Source organism: Lichenostomus cassidix, chromosome 3, assembly GCF_008360975.1.
Source record: "Lichenostomus cassidix isolate B80296 chromosome 3, HeHo_3.0, whole genome shotgun sequence".
Taxonomy (NCBI): domain Eukaryota; kingdom Metazoa; phylum Chordata; class Aves; order Passeriformes; family Meliphagidae; genus Lichenostomus; species Lichenostomus cassidix.
Window position 1 is genome coordinate 80,059,624 of NC_139483.1, and position 21,267 is coordinate 80,080,890.

General features: G+C 36.0%; 1 protein-coding gene across 4 annotated transcripts in view; it reads right to left on the minus strand.

Moving 5' to 3' along the window:
• Nucleotides 1–1,555: 1,555 nt before the first annotated feature.
• TTK (TTK protein kinase) overlaps nt 1,556–21,267 on the minus strand; it is a 31,804-nt gene continuing 12,092 nt past the window's right edge. For 3 of the 4 annotated variants that reach the window (XM_085056447.1, XM_085056448.1, XM_085056449.1), the window contains 18 exons: nt 20,724–20,867; nt 17,432–17,540; nt 17,234–17,309; nt 17,058–17,155; nt 16,418–16,517; nt 15,491–15,614; nt 13,267–13,448; nt 13,006–13,142; nt 11,429–11,555; nt 10,268–10,360; nt 8,415–8,572; nt 8,178–8,329; nt 6,875–6,999; nt 6,208–6,288; nt 4,159–4,335; nt 3,726–3,816; nt 3,395–3,492; nt 1,556–2,270 (listed from right to left, as the gene is read on the minus strand). In XM_085056447.1, coding sequence (XP_084912573.1) covers nt 2,181–2,270; nt 3,395–3,492; nt 3,726–3,816; nt 4,159–4,335; nt 6,208–6,288; nt 6,875–6,999; nt 8,178–8,329; nt 8,415–8,572; nt 10,268–10,360; nt 11,429–11,555; nt 13,006–13,142; nt 13,267–13,448; nt 15,491–15,614; nt 16,418–16,517; nt 17,058–17,155; nt 17,234–17,309; nt 17,432–17,540; nt 20,724–20,867 — 2,162 coding nt within the window. In that variant the 3' untranslated portion in view covers nt 1,556–2,180. Of the gene's footprint in view, nt 2,271–3,394; nt 3,496–3,725; nt 3,817–4,158; nt 4,336–6,207; nt 6,289–6,874; nt 7,000–8,177; nt 8,330–8,414; nt 8,573–10,267; nt 10,361–11,428; nt 11,556–13,005; nt 13,143–13,266; nt 13,449–15,490; nt 15,615–16,417; nt 16,518–17,057; nt 17,156–17,233; nt 17,310–17,431; nt 17,541–20,723; nt 20,868–21,267 lie in introns of all 4 variants that reach the window. The other variant, XM_085056450.1, reaches the window with a different exon arrangement.

Here is a 21,267-nt window from a genome sequence, read left to right on the forward strand (position 1 = left end):
CAGCCATCTTCTCTCCCTGTTGGATACAAACAGTGTCCTGAAATGCAGCCTTGAGGGTGACAGTAATGCAGGATGGACACTTGGTAACCTTGAGAAAGCTTTAGGCCGTTACCTGTTACCCAACACTTAAAATGGTTATTTTCTGTCCTTTAAAGCTAATCAGACATAGCTATTCTGTAATTCACTTACACTTTTAAGACTCCAGCAGAATCTGAGAAAGGAGACAGCAGTCTATAAGGCAGAAAAAAAAGAATTGGAATAGATTAAAGACCGGTAAGTGGCAGCTGCAAAGGTAGACAGACATCCTGCAGCAAGTCACTGAGGTGGGAAAGGAGTATAAATCAACTACCCATCTGCAATGGAAAAAAATTATTTAAAAGGGATGACTGATAACAACCCACTGCCTCTTATCAGCCCCAGGGCTCTTTCATAAGATCCCTCTCATGCCATTTATATTTCCTGTAGGTTCTTCAGCAGTCATGGAATAAGAGAAAGGTTTGAGAAACCATACACTACAACAGAAAAATAGCTGTAGCTAGGGTAGCACTGCTGTGCAGTAATGCAGCACTGCTTCTCAATATTTAACACAAACTACAGAGGCAAAACAGCAACAGTTAATTACAACATTAGAATAATTACAAATAATTTTTTCAAGATCTGTCATCAAGACAAGGAGTTGAGAAAATTTTCAATTATAACTCTTTCTGAAAAGATATTTCTGCAGAGTAAGGATTTTCTTCACAGGTTTTTCTCTGAAGAGGCTGTTACTTATTCCCCCTTGCCTCTCCAGAGAAAGCCAGAAAAAAGTGGTTTAGTTCCCATAAGCAGTCTCTCAAAACTTTAGAATATGAAATGTGCAGAACAATAAAATTTTTTTCTTCATTGGCTTCAACTTTGTTATATCGATGTTAACATTTTCAAACTATAAAGAAAAAGTGGAATACAATTAGCGTAGGTACTCCTTATGCCTGAAATACCACTGAACTTCTGCAGCAGCAGCACTAAGTCTTAAAAAAAAAAAATCAGAAAGAACAAGACCATTATGGAGAACAACCCTTTTTCACTAGAAATATGGGATAACTACCCCGATACTGACAGATGAATAATTGAGATTCCACACCCTGTTTCAGATAATGACAACTAGATCAACACCTTAAATTTATCATTCCAGATCTGCTCTTACAAAGGAGATGTGCTGTTCTTGTTTGTGCCCCAACACTGGTGTGAACACACATTTTCTGACCCTGCTTCAGCCCTCCTCCCTATCAGTAATAGTTCCCACTCCAGATGACTCTCTCTAAGTAAGGTGGAGAATCCCTGCTAAACAAGGGAGGGCAGCTGTGAACATACACTTACACACCAGAAATGTAATTCAATTAAAACCTGACTAATCAAATAACAACCACATATGATCCAGTTCTCTTACATTCAGTGCATTTAGAGAATGCTTAGTATTAAAGCTTTTAAAAATCCAAATTATTAATTTATCATAATGCATCTTGAAGGATTTTCTATTATTTTGAAATTTAAAAAGCAGACTAGACTTATAATAGCATTTTTAATACAACAAGAGCCATTTTATTCATGTAAGTTCATAACAGAACTGATGCTTCCATCATAACACTTAACCACAGGAACAGCTCAAAAACTGGGTGATATTTACATGCATCTACCAGTATCATAACTGGTGGCTTATACACAGTGTTTATGTCCTTGGTTATGGTCAATGCTGGACACAAGGTCTTTGTCAGCAAAGGACAGAACAGCCTAACACTCTGTTCATGCCTTAGGAGATGTTTGAAAAGATATTTCATGTTTTTCATGTACATCGACTGGCATTTTTTGGAACTTCTTTATTTTAGCTTCAGGGGGACAAGAAAACTACAAGATTCTCATACAAGCTTTTGTATTCCAGACACTGTAGTGCTTTGTAGGTAACACAGACCATAATCACCAAGTAGCCATCGCCATTGCTCAGCCCAAGCAGCCTGCAGGGAGTGAAAGAGCCCATGGTGAAAAGCATTCAATTAAATTCTTTTTAATGACCTGCACGCATTATCAGAAGAACACAAAGAACATATAAAAATGCAAACTTTATGCTGAGTGTCATTTTAAAAGCTAGCAGCACAAAATACTTTTTGAACAGATCAGATATCTGTTGCCTCCTGAACAGTAGTACATCATTTTGTTGTCCAAGTTTTTTGGCTCCCAGGTTTTGCAAATGCTGATACATCAAGAGTTTTACCACTGTTGCACTGTTCATATAAAGTCTGAAAGTTAAAACACACAGGTTATTCAGGTGAATACAGTTGTATTACATATGGATTCCAACTATATAACAAACACTACCTCTTGAACTAAATCATCACATACTGAAATATCCCATACCAAAATTTCTCTCTCAAATCTAAAAATAAAAACACTTAAGACAGCTTAGTTGTGCCAGCTGTAATGCAATGTAGCGCCTAAAAGAAAACACATATGCTGACAGCAGTGTGGGCAAAGTTATTGAGTTTCACAAGTCAGCAGAGAACAAATGAGTTGCAGAGATCTAAAATCAAGTTTACCCAGTTAATTGTCTCCAGTATGGAAACACCAGCAGGAAAGGAGAGAGTTATTTGTGTACTCAGGGCACGCAAGCTTTACATGAGATACTCAAATGCCCACAAACAGCCACATCACCATATTGTTAAAAGGATAACTACTTGTTCACCCTCATATTTAAAACAGATCAAGTACAACTAGTAGTGTAAGCATAAACTCCTTCAGATTTTTAATATACACTGAATCTGCTTTCCTCCCCATGAAAGCAGCTTTGCATTCTCAATATCTCATGTATACATTACCACCATCACTTCTTCTGAGACACAGCTAGAAAACAGAGTTGAAGATTTATCAAGCTTCTCTTTCAGGCAATAAACAGATAGGCTACTAATACTTCAACACACAGGAACTAATTTACACATACTGCACAATTTACGCATACTACACAACTGCATTTGCAGTTCAGCAACTTCCGGGAGGCAGGAACAGTTGCAGTCCAAAAGCTTGCACACTTGACAGATCAATTTACATAATTTCTCCCTAGTGAGGGTTCTTAAATTGAAAGACCCCACACTGGGGCAGCTTAAAAGCAAAGCAAATGTAGGGAGAGGTGGAAAGGAAAGAAAAAGCTAAAAATAAGCATTACTGGCATCATTTTCAACCTTTCCAGTTTAGAAGAATGTAGAGAGATTCTGCATGCTTGCAAATAAAAGCACTAAGATATGCAATGTTTTTCCAGCCACAGCTAAAGATTTGATACATGTATTGTTCCAGCTTTCACTACCAAAAACTCTAACTTTTGTTTGCATGACCATGTACTACTACACAAAATGGAAAAGAATTTACTTACCCTTGCAGCTCTAGAAATAGAGTTGGGAGAATTCAAGTCAACAAGCTGGCCAAGGATACGTTTCATTTCCTCTGTTGTTCCTTTTGCATTTGGGACACCTGCAATTCATTTATAATTCTACTGAAATTGTACATATTACCAGTGTATTAATTACCAGTGCAGTTTGTAAGAGGTTTAAGAATTAAAATACTGAAGTCTTTTCTGAAGAAAACATAGGCACCAAACAAAATTGAGTCATGCCAACAAGTGCAAAGAACATATAAGAGTAAAGTTTTTTTTAAGGAAAGTTATAAATACTATTTAATCAAAGTGTATTTTAGAATAAATGTACCTGTTTGACTTTGACTTTGAATTTGAACATAGGGATGTACCAGCAGCTCCGAAACAGATATTCTTTCTTTAGGATTTCTTATTAAACAGCGCTGCAAATGAAAAAAGAGGAAGAATGCGTTGCCTGTAGAAGGAAGAATTGTCCTAGGACTTAACAGTATTTACTTTGGATGCTGAACCAAAGGGGTTAAGTCAGACTGTTTTCAATATTTACTTATTTGGTATTGAGCTGAAAAGAGACTTTAATATGGAAACTACATGAAATAGCTCTAGCTTCATTCTTCTTTTGAAATAAGGCCTGTTACTACCAGTAGCAGTGAGCATTTATATGTGAAAAAAGTCTCTCAAGGACAGCTTGTTCAGTTTTAGAAAATACGCTTTAAATAAAGAAATTACCATTATTTAAATCAAAATTTATTTTAAGGGACAGTTACCTTCAGCACATCTTGTAGATCCTTCTCAGCAATATCTGGGAATTCTATTTCATGACTTGGATCAACAATAGCATGCATTTTGTTGATGTGACTTGTTATATGTTGAAATGGAGTCCTTCCATATGTCATGCAGTACAAAATGCATCCCAGTGACCACACATCACTTTTGGGACTTATCTAATATTAAAAAAAAAAAAAAAAAAAAAGAATTGAAGATTACTCTCTACATAAGAAACTGTCCCTTCAGTCAATTTATCATGCAATGATACAGTTTCCATTGTGTAATAGATTTTCATAACTATCACACAAAATCACCAGGCCAGCATGCCATTATCTACCAAGACAGTGATGTGGCTTCCTTCACTGATATTCCATAAGAAAACTATTCTTATTAGCTATTTTTGAAAACAACTTACTTGAAGAACCAACTTAAAACTAAAGTTAGTCCTTAACAAGACAAACAGCGTGATTCTAATTTCATATTTAAAAATAAATACAAATAAAAGCATACTAAATTAATTAAATCCAGGAAACAGTAAGACATCACAACTGTCTCCCACAGTGGAAAAACACAATTCAATTCCCCCAGGTTTAAAGGATTCATATCCATATTTCAACCACAACACCCAGCCTGCTCCTTGCAGGACAACTTTCCACTTCTCCTGTTGAAGATGAAGCACTTTAAGAGAAGCACAGAGTGCGGGAGAGGACGGAGTGGGGAAAGATGCACACAGAGCACCTGACTCCCAGCACAGAGGTTAGATTTTTGCTTAGATGAACTGAGTTCCAGAACAAGTCTGCACCTTGCATGCAGTTTTTAAAAGGACAAAAAATTTTAAAATTATCATCCTTAACAAAAGAAATCAACTTATAAAATCTCTTATTCTCTATTTAGAAAGGTTGTATTTCACGGCATATTTCCATTCAACTATGAAAAGTTAATCTTCATGTACATTACTTAGATGTAAGCAATATAGGGATTTTAAATACTTTTTCACTAAACTATGTACCCCTCAGTTGAAGTTTGACTGCCAGTGTGAAAATGCTTTGCCCTTCAGTACTGGTGATATTATAAAGATTTCTACAATACACAATACTCTGTAGCATAGAAAAATTAATAGACTATAAAGAACTCCTACATGTGGCCCTAAAATACTAGACTTCATTGTACCATCTTTTGAAAGACCTTATTAGGTATTACTCAGTACTTGTAAAGCCTACTTCTCACTTAAAAGAGCTCAAAAATATGACTGACACAGCATCATCATAATGTGTTTAGGCAAACATACTAACAATGTCCTGCATCAGAAAGCAAAATTCCTTGCTTTCAGAAAAAGATTTAAAGCCAAGGTTATTTATGCAGAATGCTAAAATGCAGCTGGTGCAGCAGCAGCAAGTGCCATAAGAGCTTCACCAGTTTTTGGCAGAACAAAGCTAAAAGAAAAGAGCATAAACAGCACAATAGGCAACCAAGAAGTAACAGAGGAATGATTCTCTCACTTGACTCCATAGAAGACCCTCCCAGAAATACACTCTGAAAACTCTAGCCTGGATTTCAGGGATGCACAGCTCAAAAGGTGCTCAAAAAGCTTTTGTAACATGAGTCATCAGTACAGCCTCTGATACGTGAAAGAGCTCGTGTACTGCACTGTACTCAGTATTGTTGCTCAATGCTATTCACAGATAACATACTGGAACTCCTGTATTTCTCCATAAAAATTGATTTTAAATCATTTCTGTGTTTATTATCAGACTAGATATTATCACTGTATTTTTAGTTCCTCCAATGCCCAAGCCTGTGCATCTGCTTGGCCTTCAATTTAACTCATTAATTGAGCACCTACATTTTCCTAACCACCACCTGCCAAACGCTTTTAGGTAATGAGGGAGTTTAGGCTTAACCTTCGTTCTGTCCACCATCATAATAGCACAATGAATTTTCTTGTGTTCAAGTTTCAGTGGAAGATTTTGAGAAAACCAAATCTAAAGATACATGACTGGATTACTTCCTTCTTAACATGAAGGGAATAAGAAAAAAGATCATACTACCTTAGAACGAGGCTTCCCATTTTCTCCATAGGAAGACCTATCTTCTATTGCTTCAGGTGGCATATAATTCATTGTGCCAGCCTAGCCACAAAAAAAAAAAGAAAAAAATCGTCTTTAAAGCATGCATTACACTTCATTCCCTTAATAAATACTTAGATTTCTGTCCCAAAACACTGAAGAGCATCTACAAAATGTTTGTTGTATTAAGGCTGAAGGCTGTTATTATTCTGATCATTAAAAGCATGTAAAAATCAATATACATGAATATTCATATACACATATGTGGCTAGCACAGGCTTTTCCCATGAGAATTCTTTTTGTGTTTTATAAATAAAGATAAAGTTTGGATGTTATTAAAAACAGTGTCCCAAGATCTGGACGGTGCAGGCCTGGCCAATCAGGCCTAGGGGGAGGCTTCTGGCCGACCAATCTGGGTGACCTTTGAAAACTCTATATATATGATGAAATCAAAACAATAAAGGTCTTTCCTTCTTGCCACTGAGAACTGGTTCTTCTTTACTCTGCTAGCGGCTCAACAGCGACACACATAAAACCATTCAGCATAAAATTTCAGTATTAATTGAGGTGATTACAATAATCAAAATTATCAGCAGGTACTACAGCACTTCACAGAAAAATGGACATGAATTTTCCAAAAGTATTTCACCTGAGAATCTTTAACGATACTTGTCACATCTGGCTGCATTTGGTTTGCAATGCCAAAGTCAATTAGTTTTAACATGCCATCAACTATAAGAAAGTTTGCTGGTTTCAGATCACTGTGAATAATGCCTGTAAAAAAGAGTTTAAAGTCAATCAGAGTTACTACCTTGAGTTTTAGCATTACTCAATTCCCATAATCCTTGCACAGAGGAAAGGTACAGATTGGCTTTACCTGGGTCTCTGCAGATTTCATAAGTGTTTCACTTTCTTTCTTAACAGTTAAGACTTGCATGAGTTTAGTTAGAATTTCTACTTTTTCAAATCTGCAGGCACCCCAGAACAGCTCCAAGCAGTTTGAGCTGCACAGTCTGTCTCAGTTTGGGACAGACCCTCCAGCTCTGTGTGCACACTGCCACACAGACCTGCTGCTCTGGAGCAATTCAGTGGCCTGTCCATGCCTGTAGCACTCTGCAATTAGCTAAGCAAGTACTTAAAAGAATTATATTGCTCAGTCTGATCAAAGGTACCATTCACTGAGGAGTACACACAACTGACTTCTCACAAAACCTACTTGGAACAACTTAATATCAATTTTCGTTATTATCTACATAATCAACCAATCCATCTCTATATCTTACAAAAATGCATGTGATCTTTCTGAAAAAAGACATTGATGTATGTACCCTGAATTTCAGTATGTTTTGCTGTTTGCTATATTATTGAATGCTCTAGTCCTGAAAATAGGTGATGCTTTCTGCTATATGTACTGGTCTTCATTCTTATATAAGAAAAGATCCAAGTCTGCCCTCTCCTTTATGCTATACAGCCAAACAGAATACAGATGCATACACTTTTATTACATAGGTGAAGATGAGAGGAAAGCCTGAAGAACTCTAAGAAAAAGCTGAAACACTTTGTCAAAGTAAAGATGACAGAGCTGTCATTAATGTCAAAGCTATTTTCAGAGAATGAGTGGCTAAAATTTGAGTCTAATAGAGAACAAGTGGAACTGGGAGTATACACTGTAGCCCAATACAGAAAATATTTTCTGGCTGTTGTAAGAAAACAGACAGCATAACATAAACAGTGACATTTGTAGATCCCTCTTGAGTTAGCTAAGTCTACCTCTGCATCAAGATTTACCTTGGTCGTTTGTTTCTCTGATTTTTTTTAAAGTACATTAACTACCCATCTTTGAAGATCATTAAGATTACACCAACACTAAAAAAAGTATCACCTCCAAACTTAAAATACATTCATTATCTGCCATATTACCAATACAAATACCTAGAATTATTTAAGAATACCATATTCATGGATTGTGTGAACAGCTTCCAGCATATTTTTCCAATAGCTCTTTCGTTCCAATGGATCCATCTTTTTTTTCTTTTTAAGCCAGCTATTGAGATCAATATTCCCACACTCCATTACCATGTAGATATGTTGATCAGTAATTTCACTAAAAGAAAAAAGTGTATGTTAAAAGTGAAGGAATTAGCTTTTTATAGAGAGACACTGGTTAAATAAAATCAGTATTTACTCACTAGTCATAAAGCCGGATGATCTTATCGCTATGTTGCTGCAGTTTACTCAAATGAGCAATTTCATTCTGATAGCTCTGAACAGTCTGTTGATCAGCTTCCTCTAGATTCACATATTTGACAGCATACAGCTGCTTCTTGGCATTTAGTACTTGAAACACCTGCAAAACAGTATCAGTTAATGATTTCATTCATCCCCATCTGATTTACTATGGTCCTTCACATCTCAACTCAGCCAGAATATCAAATATCTACCTTTTCAAAAGGAAGAAACAATAAAAAAAAATTCATACAAGGCAGCATGAAGGAAAAAAAAAAAAAAAAAATCAAGAAAGAAGTCACCAGTTACAACAGAAACAACCCTCTATCAGAGGTTATCTTGGTGCCACATGGTATTTTACCAGGTGTGGTATTTGATGAGTTAGAAGTGTTCCTAAGATAAAGATTACAAAATAACACTTGCAGAGATAGACGTTTGATCTGCCCTCACACATTCATTTTGTCACACCAAAATCATTTGGAGGCTAGACCACATGGCGCATGAGAAGAGGCTGAGACCACAGTCTGTTCAGTCTTAAGATGAGAAGGCTACAGGAAATCCAAGTGCAGCCTTCAGTTATTTAAAGGGAAGATATGACAGACTACTCTTGGATCACTGAAGTATGAGATGCAACAGACACAGCTAACAACAAGGAAAATTACAATTGGATATTGTGATTTTTTTCCACTGTCATGTAGTCCAACAGGAAAACCACTTGTCCAGACAGGCTATGAAATCTCCATCCTTGGTGATACTCAAATGCAAAAACTCATTAATAACATGCTCTATTTTTGCCTTGTTTTAAGCAGACTATGAGACAAAGTGACACACAGAGTTAGCCCTGTCATTCTACAACTGCACACTGCACATCTTCTTTCTGGAGGTCCCTGCTGACTGCAAGGTGGCTAACATTATTCCAATTGACAAGAAAGGCGTAAGGGAAGACACAGGAAACTACAAACCTGTTGGCCTAATCTCAGTTGCTGGAAAAATTACAGAGAATATCCTAACTAGGTATTACTGAAATGCAATTATCAGGCACAGGCAACATGGATTCACAAACAGAAAGACCTCTTTAAGTAATTAGTTAAATTAGCTATCTTTAGAACACATTCTCTAGAAGCTGTGCTAAGACACATGGAAGACAGGGAGGTAATTTGAGAGAGCCAGCACAGCTTCATCAAGTGCAAGTCCTGTCTGACCAACCCAGTGACCTTCTGTGGCAAAGGGACTCCATCAGTGGACAAGGGAAGAGATACAGGTATCATCTACCTGGACTGCTTTCACATAGTCCCCCACAACATCCAGCTAAACTGCTTAAGCTGTTAAGAAAATAAGGAATTATAACTAAACCAAGAGATTCTGCCAAAATCTTTTCCCAAGCTCCCATGACCCCAAGTTTCCCCAAAATGTAAAAACCAGCTCACTCATCACTTCAGACATAGCTACAATTCTGCTTGTCATGCAAGTTACAGAAGTAGTAAGAGATGGTCTGCCTCCTTAAGGAACTCAATCAACTTTACCAGTCACCCATTTCCCAACAATGTAATCACACTGCTCTAAACAACAGCCTCCCACATTAGGATGTAGACAATGCAGCACATCTCTTCTAACAGAAGAGCTGATTCTATAAGGAATTTTAATGGTTGCTCTACCACAAAAATTATCTTCAGGAGCAAAAGTTCTAGATTCCCTGGGTCAAGCAGTGTGTACACATTAGCACTAGGCACTCATTAGATATCTTCAACATGTATTTACAATAAAACTACTACTGTGTAAATGAGTGACTGCCTAATAGGATAAAGGAGCACCTTACCTTACTCGAGCCTCCACTACCTATTTGCTTTAATACTGTATAAACTCTTCCATTGACAGCAAGGCATTCATGTGAAGGTATAGAAGCTGGAACCTGTGTACATCATACAGAAAAGGTTAAGAAATAAATGTTGACACGTAACAGAACTTAGAGGTTTGCTTTTCATTAAGTTAAAATGCTTTGTCTTGCTCTTTCTGAAGAAGATAGTTTTTTACAAGCAGTAAAGAAACTTCAAATGAAAGCTAGAAGATCCCCACATAGTGATCATCATTTGGCATGTAACATCATTGAACTCTTGTAAAAGGTGCCAGTGCTCTTCATACTGTAAATCAAGGGTGTTCTTTAATAAGGCTTCCCAGATCATTAGAGACACCTCCCTCTTTACATATAACGTCAGAACCTATATTATCTAAGAGACTTTCAGTCCCAGCATGCAACTTAAGGGCTGTACTGAAATATCTCACCGTTTTATTTGAAGCTAATTACTACCTAGAAGACTTCAGTGCTGTGAAGTTGAAACAGTCTGCATTGCCCATATTGGCTACACCAAGCCATACAAAGGCCTCAAGTTTGATTTACTAATATTATCCTCTGGTGGGAATCTTAAGCCTATCCCCCAGTTCTATCTACAATTGGGAAGATTCCTACCTGAGTGTGCAATACATCTAAGGTAACTAATTTTTACATGATGTCAGGCCACAACAAACATATCAAAATTTGTGAAATCTAGCAAAGATGGAGGAAGAATGCAATTCTTCATTCTTTTACCCAATTCAAACTCATGGTTTTCAACACACACTGCTTCTCTTTATTGGTACTGCACTGTAGTGGGTAGTACCACTGTAAAAGCACTGCAGAACAAAAATAAAGACTCTAGTTCTTTCCTCTGTCATTAAGTAGTATCTGAAAAGGCTTAGGCTGCAGCCATAAAGGCTCCAGCATTTTGACAAAACTCAACTGATTTTTCAATACCTGACTTATTTCATCTAAATTCAGACATACACATGAAGTTATTTTGGGAATAACAGACTACTTTCCATTACTCACCCAGGAAAATGAATGGTAACTTCAGATTAAAAAAAAATATATACACACACTTATTTTACTTAAAGTAGTTCCCAGTGAAAACACGTGGCAAAAAAAGTGACAGAAAATTGTTACCTGCAAGCCAACTTGATTTTGAAATGGAGTTGCTGGAGTATGTGGCAAGTAATATGGGAACTGGCTGTAGGGAGTAGAAATTTGACATCCTGGTACAAACTTGTCCTTTACGACTGGTGTGTTGAAACTAACAAAAACATAAACAATACCTGCATTTAGTCGTATTTTTAAAGGATTATTTTAACAACAAAGTTGAAATCTTCCATGTTTCTTGAAAGTTAAACCCTATGACTAGCAAGAGCCCAAGCCTCTATTTCATTCAGTAATTACCATTATTAAGACCACTTCAACTTCTTGATTTAGAAGTCCTTTCAGAAATACACTGAAACTATCATATTTAGAAAATACTTTTTAAAACACTAACTCCCTATCTTCAGACACTAACCAGCACTTCCCAGAAACTGAAAAATGAAAGAACTATAAAGCTAGAAGAGCTGACCACCAGAGAGTTTGAGCCACAGTTACTTTTCTCCAGCTTATTATTATTTATTCAAAAACCTTTTAGATTAGCTTTTTTCTAAAGTAAGCATACTGAGACAGACAACTTCAAAAACCCTCACTATTGCCTTTAGAGCTTTAGCTACCCGGTATATGAGCAGAAAGATCATAGATTTAAAAAAACTAAAGATTGAAAAAAATCCTATGGCTTTTTAAATTTGTTCTCGAGGTGTCTGCCATCTATTTTGCTATAATACTGAAGATACTTAATTTTTCCCCACTGTATTTGCATAAACTAATGCCAAGATCAGAACTGGAAGAGAACGTATATACCTAGAATTTATTTGGTAGAGTAAAATCACAGAAGTTAAAAAAAAAGGATAAAACCAGTCAAAAGTATAGTTCTCACTGAATACAGAAGCCCTCAGCAATTCTGCATATTCCCCATGTGCATACAAATTAATGAATGAGAATTTAATCAAGGACTACTATCAAGTTCCTTCATGAGATGATGTGGTTCATTCCCTACATATATTCTGAATTCTACAGCCAGGGAGACAGAGGCCCTATCAACAGGAACAGTGCTTACTCAGCATACAACCTTGACCTATATGATTCATCCTAGAGACTTATGAAAACAATAAGTAATCACATAATTAGAAAGATTTGCCAACACCGGCATAGGGGTTTATGCCCAATTTAAGGTCACATGGATAAATTAATGCTATCATTTCCTAACTTAAGTGCATAATTCTGCAAGCCTCTGGATTTCTTAAAGTGCTTTTAAAAAACCTCAGACACTTGCATTATGGGAACTAAACTGATATATATAGTTATCAATCTAAAAAGCCTGCCAGTCACAAAAAAATATTATCCAAAAGAAAGTGTCATGTAGCAGGGATCAGTGAAAAAGGTAAATGCTGTACTGAGGACTTACTGATTTCATGGTAAACATCCAAATGGTGAAACGCTGATGGAAAAGACAAAGGTCCCTAAACACAATCTGAATCTCAAAGTTAGGCACTTTACAGAAGCACTTGGAATGTTTGCTGTCAGAACAGAAAAGTTTAAGAAACCATGTAGAAATATGCTTAAGTCTTTCCAGAGATCAACTAACTACCATCTTACAGTAGGCTTACCAGGCCATATAATCATTAGATGTGGTTCTTGGTGTTCCATAAACATGTGATGGGTCACTTTTCTTAGAAACAGCATCTGATGGTGATAATCGTCTTGAAACAGGATGACCAGACTGTTCAACATTTGTTGGTTTTTCCTACAAAGGGCAAAAAGCAAGATATTACATCGCACAAGGAGCCACAGTTAAGAACACGAATAATTTCTTCAACATGAGCAGGCTGCTACTAGCACACATGTGCTACATGTTCTTGTTGCTTTACCTCTCTGTAGCAGCTTTTCCGTGACACTTCTTGAGTTGGCCTTTCTTTTCTGGCACTAACACAGTTTAGTTTTATCTGCTCCAACTGTTTTCTATAGCTTTCACCAAAACTAGATCGTTGCTGTTGACCTTCCAGGCTCCTGGGCTCTGGTATCTTCAGCTCCAGACGCTGAACTTCATTTTCTGGGAAAAAATAACAAAAAAACCAAAAACCACACACACATTTAATGTGTTATTAAAAAGATTCAATACTTGAAATAGTCTCTAGATAATTTTACCTGATTTTCTAGATCAGGCTAAACAGACAGAGTTGATTTACTGGAATCAGACCTTAAAAGACATTAATGTAATCTGCAGGTTTCATACTCAATTCAGTATAGTAACATGGCTACTTTCTTCAAAATCTTAGGATACTGCTGTAATAGTAATAAAGATGTAACTGTTTCCTCCGTTAACACACAGAATAAGAGTATGTTCATAAATTGTACCACAACATCCTGGGACACTGAGCAGGTTTATAAGGCACTGAAGATAAACTTATTACAACACTTCAAATTAGAAATCTGTTGTCTGTGACAATAGGCAACCTATAATCCAGTGTAATGACTGAAGCCAGAGGCCTAAAGGCACTTGGCACGCTGTCTCCTGGTTCCTTTTGCACAGGTAATAGGACAGTGAATTGGTGGGATATGACAGTGCAGGCTGCAAACAGAAAAGCTTAAAGAGTGTCCCTTCATATGCTTGAAATGCTTTCTTTTCAAACAACTAGAAAGCAGCATCCCATGCTGAGCAGCTTAGTGCCATTCAGCTACTGAAGGACTCAACTACCTCAACCAGCATCTCACCTGGAAACCTGAATGAGGTACACACAGGGAAAGCATGACCTGAACCCCAAACTGTTCCCAATGCAAGTCAGTGAGTAAGGTTTTGCTGGGGAACTAAGAGGACAGTGAAAAATCACCATTTTTCAACTGAAATGTTTTCTTTCCTACAATACATATGTACTTACATATAATCCTAAATCCAACTCTTGCAGTATTAGACATTTTCACCTAATTTCTTCAGCAGGATCAGAAAGGCACTGAGGAAACTAGGTTTCTGATGAAACCCTGAAGTAACCAGTAGAGATTAATAAATTTATTCCATATTCCATGGTGTTGGTGGTAAATGATCAGTAGCAACCTTCTAAATTTTACTAGCCCTGAAACATTTGCTATAAATCCAAGCTGGTTATAACATTTTCCAGGAAGACACAACATAATGTAATCTCATGCCACCCCTATTTTTAGATGACTTCACACAACAATCAAAATCCATGTATTAGATAACCCAGTATCTACCGAAGTATTTATTTCTAAAATACACCAAAACTGGCTGTTTCTAAAAGAACTCAAATCCTTCCCCAAAAGTATGTTAATAATACCGTAAACATCTCAGCCATTTAAATGATGGCAAAAACCTACATTTCTTTAAAAGACAGCTAAAAATGGCAATACAGTTAAGGCTAAAAACCATGTTTAAACCAAAGCATTTACAGTAATTCAAAGAATAATAGTATATTTGATTGACAATGAAACTTAATAAACCTCTAAAAAGTACACATTTATTTGGTACAAGTGTTATTCAAACCAAAGGATTCCTTAAATACAAGTTAAATTGAATTGCAATCAATATAGGTGGAAATTATCCAGGATTTTTTGCACAAAAGGAAAAAAGGGACATTGGAGAACCATACCACTATAATTTGTCTCAAAAAAACCCCCAAAAACCTAAATAGACCCTTCAAGAAATTTATAGTCCTCCATTTGAATTTCTCTCCACCAACATCTACCTTTTTTCCTTTGGTATAAACTAATATTGTTATCTGATAAACTGGCAATATTTTCCTACTCTCAGGCCAACAGGTGTTAAGCTGAAATATTCCACTATTGTTATTTCAATGCCTCTTTGTTATATGTATTGCAAGAGGTAAGAACATAATGAATTAGCACTATACATTCACATTTTACTTCAATCCCAGCACTTCACAGTTTTGGACACTGTGGGTGTTTGTGGGTGCTGGGACTGTTTTTTCCCCCACAACTATCAGAGACACCACACAAAAGCCAAATTTTAATTACCTACTCCTCAATTCCAATTAGCATGCACTTTTTAAAAAAAACAGAGCAGCAAATTTTCAATGCTTACTCTATTTCAAACTACTTAGACATGAAATTAATAGTTACCTTCTCTTTTCTTCACAAGACTTGTATCCACTTTGTTTTTAAGAGTCACGGTTGAATTGGTAGCTGTCTCTGAGCTGCCCTCATCCAACATCTGCAACTGTAAAGCTGTTTTCTCTTGTAAGGACTAAAAAAACATAAAAAGCATCTTAAAAAAGAGAATCAAAAGAAAACACAAGACTAGTATCCAAAAGACATGTCCTATGGTAATTAAATGGCAGATGCACCACAAAGTAAATATGCTTCAGGGTACAGTGCAGGTTACATAGGCAAGTATTACTGTTGCTATTTTTAACTACATCAACATTCTAAATTTCAATAATCCGGTTTCTATAATAGAATCATTTCTATAGAAAAGATAATAAAAAAATAATATATTATAATAATGAAAATAGAGTATTTTCTGTATTATAGAAAAGATTCTAAAATATTAAACACCTAAATGCTTTCTATTCTGGAATTTTGTTTTAGGTGATGGGGACATGGGACATGAAAATGCAAGCCATAGCTGGAAACCCATCTTTATCCAATGCTATGATTTATGGCTCCATACAGCAGTGTAACTTAGTTCAATGGACTTAAATAGAGTATTTCCCATGATAAAATTCATGACTACAGCTAAAAGAGGTCCTGTAGTCAAGTTGAAATCTGTTTATCCCCACTTCATAAATCAGATGATTTGTAACAGCATTCCCATTGCTCCCATCAGAGGTATTATTTAGAGAAAGCTCTTTTTTAATGCCTGATTATGCGTAACAATTTTCAAGTTTAAAAGCCACAATGAACATTTCTATTAATAAATGATTACCTAAAGGGAAAGAAATACTACATTATTTCTTCTCTAAACTGAAACAGGTGTTATTATCTTTCATACTAATACCATAGGAGAGCTAGAGTTCTTTTTACGTATTTAAAAAATACTGAAGTTACCTGCAAGTCTCCCAGGCTGTACGAATCACGCCCACTAGATTTCGGCTCTGATGGTGGAAAACGTGCAACGATGGCTGTGCGTTTGGAGCTGCACGATTGCCTAGTGAAGTAACATTGTTAATAACATCACATGCCAGCACACAGTGTGGTGATAGCCTTTTTGTGAATGAGATGAAAAAGTAGCTGTGTGAAGACTTTTGGCTATGAGCTTCAAATAAAGAGAAAAGCAGGTCCACTTGGACAGCAAAGTGAGAAATAATACAATGAAGTCCTACAGAATGAAGATTTTAAAATATTTTGAATGCTACAAGACTGCCTTATCTCTAATTTTAAAACCTGGACTACACAAACGTAAATATATTTTGAACAAAATTTATTTTTGCCTTAATCTCCCATTTCTTTTGAGCTCACTGATTAGCCAGAGCAAGAAATTTACCTTTACATGCTTTCATGCAAAGAATCTAAGTAGTAAGATCAGAAGTAGGTTTCTGTAGTATCTAATGCAACTATAATGACTATTTGTGTCAAACCTTCAGGTCAAATTTAACATTAACATCTGACATTTCCACTATCCAATGAAAGCACCATTGAAAAGGAGTATTAAAATCTGTTGTTCTTTATGTAAACCAAATAACCATACCTCTTCATAACACTAGCTGTAAGAGGGACATCTGAATCCTCCATGTCCTCACCATCATCAGATAGCAGGGTAACAGGAACCCTCCCAAAGGGGCAAATCTAAGAGCAAATTCAAAGTTATCAGGTGTATAAAGCAGAATAAAGATTTTAAGATTAAGAAAACATTACACATTTTACCTGGTTTGATTTATTTAGTGGTCTCAATGGGTTGTGGTAATTAACTGGGGCACCCAGTTCCTGTGACTTCTCTTCCCTGAAGGAAAAACAAACTCAAACAAAAAACCCACAAAACAAAACACACAGTGCTGTCATGTATGTGTTTGGTTTTGGTTTAAATGATGTTGTAATAAATTAAATAAGAAATTAAGACATTACCCAAGTAAAAGTCTGTTAACAGTAGAAGAATTTTCACTAGAATCATTCCTTTTTATGCTTCTGTGATTTCCACCTATATTCTGAAGTCCAGACTCCAGTGCATTTGACACTGTAGGGAAAACAGTTAGAATCATTCAGATCTTATGAGAAAAATTCAACTGAATTATTCTAATCAATTAATTGGGTTAAATAAAATCAGCTGATTTCACTAACAGCAAATTTGGAAGTGATCATATAAGCTGTGCAAGGTCAGGTAATATCAAGTCAGGCAATAGCAAGCACCTCATTCACCAGTCCTATCTTAATTCAGTAGAGAATCCTCCTTTATTACTGAAGATTTGTCCAAAGTTTTATGAAGTTGTACACTTGCCTTAAAATGAAATGTCAACTTCATAAACTTTGTGAAAGTGTATATTTCAGATATACTTTACAGTAAGCAAAACAAGAAAACAAGCTATTTGAAAAGTCATTCTAGAGTCAAACCCACAAATAAATAGTTCAGAACATTGTCTTCCACATTATTTTTCCCTACAGGTGAAGGGAAGGTCATTTCTCAGAGATGAAGAAACCACAAGAACTCAGAATACACTAATGAAAATATATTAGCACCTTAACGAACATATTCACATGTTACAATACAGTTTAATTCTTCATTTAGGGAACAACGTGGAGTACAAGCCATTTTAAGCACCTTCAGATAAACAACAACCTCCTGAATTCAGCTATTTTCCTGACAAACCCATTTTTTAAAAATTCAAATTAATATCTGGTTATTTTGGTTAAGATCTCTTCCATGCTGTAAGATTTTTTTTTTTAAGAAGACAGACACCAAAGAACATATTTAAAAAAAAGGAAAAAAAAATAAATCAAAGGCAAGAGGAAGTGTTCAAAGCCAGGTTGAATGGTGCTTTGAGCAACCTGGTCTAGCAGAAGGTGTCCCTGCCCCACTGCAGGGGCTTAGAACTACATGATCTTTAATGTCTTTTCCAACCCAAACCATTAAGCAATTCTAACTAAGATACTATATAACATGATCTTCTATATCACATAGGCCTTGTTTTCCATCAGTATAGGAAATTATCTGCTTGACCAACAGAAGATTCATGGCTATCCACAGCCTTCCAAGAAATCATATTTAAAGGACTTTTTTACATAGCATTTATCTTGAGATTTTTAAATTGGATCAGTCAATTAAAATGAATTTTACTTTTCTTTTGGATTCTCCCATATGCTCTTTCCACTTTCAGCCAGAAGACAGGCTTCTGGCAAATGAACAGTGCATTATAAAACATTAAATACTAGAAATAGCCAATAAACTACTTATGCCAGTAGGCCAAACTACTCATCTAAATAAAGCAAATGCCTCAATGTACAATGTAGTTTTAACTTTCCTTTTATGTTACTTTGAACATTGTTTTGAATTAGCACATTACCGACCCAGGATCATCTCACAAACACATTACACATCCCACGCTTTCTTCCTGTACAAAGATCTTTTTCTTACCCCAAGCTTGCCACTGGACTCATATCCAGTTGGTGATCTACAATACTTTCATTCCTTCACAGTCTTAGACAGCCTATCTGCCTCTCATATCACTCCTGGCCACAGCTGGACCCCTTGACCTGAGGGTCTTTCCCAACCAAAACAATTCTAAAATGATTCTATGACCTACATTTCTTAAATACTAAATTACCTTTTCCCAACTAAATGTGTTTGATTGCACCTGGTACGTCAAATACTTTAGAGCGCTGTGCATGAATGAAATAGAAGAAAAAGGAATTAAACCAAAGGTTTCTAGATTTGATGCGTGGTTTATATTTGCATTAACTGCATATAACTGTCAAAACCTTTCTGTAAAATCTTTTGAAGCTGTGAACAAATGCATTTAAAGCATTCATGTTTTCAAATAAAAAACTTACAAGACCAGCTCTTTAAATGGAAGTACAAAGCAGGTAAGACCTAAAAGCCAATACATTAAAATCACCTCTGTTGCTCCAGAGGACCATACAAATGCGCTTAAAGCCAAATTTAGTGATTTAGGCCATGTATGTCCCAGAGTTTGAGATAGTTCAAGTCTGCTGTTATTTAGCTTTTAAACCTCTATCTTTAAATAACTGAACTACTACATAGCATTTTTCAAATACCTAATTGAAACTCATATATATGAGAAAATAAATGAGCCTACTCTTGCTCCAAAGTTCACTGCTTCGTTACTGGCAGGCAGGGTTTTGCCATGTATCCTCTCACAGGTATTACCTTAACTCTGCAGCAGCAAGTCAATAATTTCAATTGTACAATCCATGAAGGATATCCCACAAGATATTCTCCTGTGGCATAGTACATCAGCAGTGCACTTATGTCTGTATTCAATTAATGACAAACAGAGTAAGACAAAATAAAGTTTATTAAAAATTATTGCCATAGCTGAGTATTATTACAAGTGTTCATCCCCAACTAGTGTTATTAGTCAAAGGCTGATTCAGTAGGTGCCAGGCAAATCTCAAACCACACTTCTGAAGATATACCCCTAAATAAATTAAATCAGACCTTTTTTACATTAATTCTGTCCTTACACAATGCAAAAATATGGAAGTGTTAGACATCACTCTTGAAAGAGTTAGCTACACACACTTTGGTGTTGAAGTCAAATCACATTTTTTGCTCACTTCCCCTTCAAACAAATTTATCTCTTGAAAATTCCAGAGATAACTGTTCCCTTTTTCAAGTTACATACCAGCAACAAGGTTCCCTTAGTATTCATGATATATAGCCAAGCACTTCAGTTTTGTACTGATAAACATCTGGGTTTTGTCCATGTGTAAAATAAAGTCTAAATGGATGATTTTTCCTAGATCTGGCTTTCACTGAAATGACTATCAAAGCTTCCCCAGTCTGTCACAAGATACATCTCCAAGCCACCTATATATGTATCATTTAGTCTGTATGTTTCAGTTCTAATTCTTCTCTACCAACAGTAGCTCTTACTTCACACAGCTGTAAGTCAATTACAAACTACAAATGCCTGATGACAGTCAGAGGAACACCCTCTGCAGAGTTACAGAACCTACAATCCCACAGCTCCTGCAAACTACAGTCACTGCACTGAAGACGAAAACAAGCATTAAAGGAATAAGATTCACAGATTCATAATATAGATAAGTATATCTGTTCATTGGTAAAATAGAGATTCTGAGGTTGTATCTGGAAGGGACAAACACCAGTGATTTTTTTTTTCAATCTGGAATTACAATATGCATAAACTCAACCAATATTTTAAAAAACTGCAATTACCTGCAAAGTTCTCCTTCTCCTCATCTGAAAGTAACTGCTTTTTTTTCAAATGAAAGTTTTGCAGAGCAGTTTCCAACAATTCCAGGGGAACAGCAGAGCACTCCACAGCTTTCTGAAGGATCTGCTTACACTTCTTCTCATTTTCTGAGTGGTGAGAAACACTGAGTTAGAAATCATGGAAGTTAAAAAAAAAACCAAAAAAAACCAGTTACACTGGGACAGTACATTTGGGTCTTTTTAAGGACATGGTTATATTCATGTTGTCTTATATTCATTCGGCATCATTCTATGAAGCCAGTGGTCATTAGGGACTTCTCCCCTTAAATATCCACTTTTAGGAAACTGCCTGGAAATAATTACAAGTGAAATATGCAAGACAATTTTTCACATTAATACCAATTCACAAAATATGTATTCTCAGTATTTTTTAGTGTTATAGGAACTATAAAAACATAACACATTCTAAAATCCATTTTTTTTCTGTAGTATCAGCAAGGAAATATGACCTTTATGGCCTTCCACTTAGATCTGACCAGATAAAAAC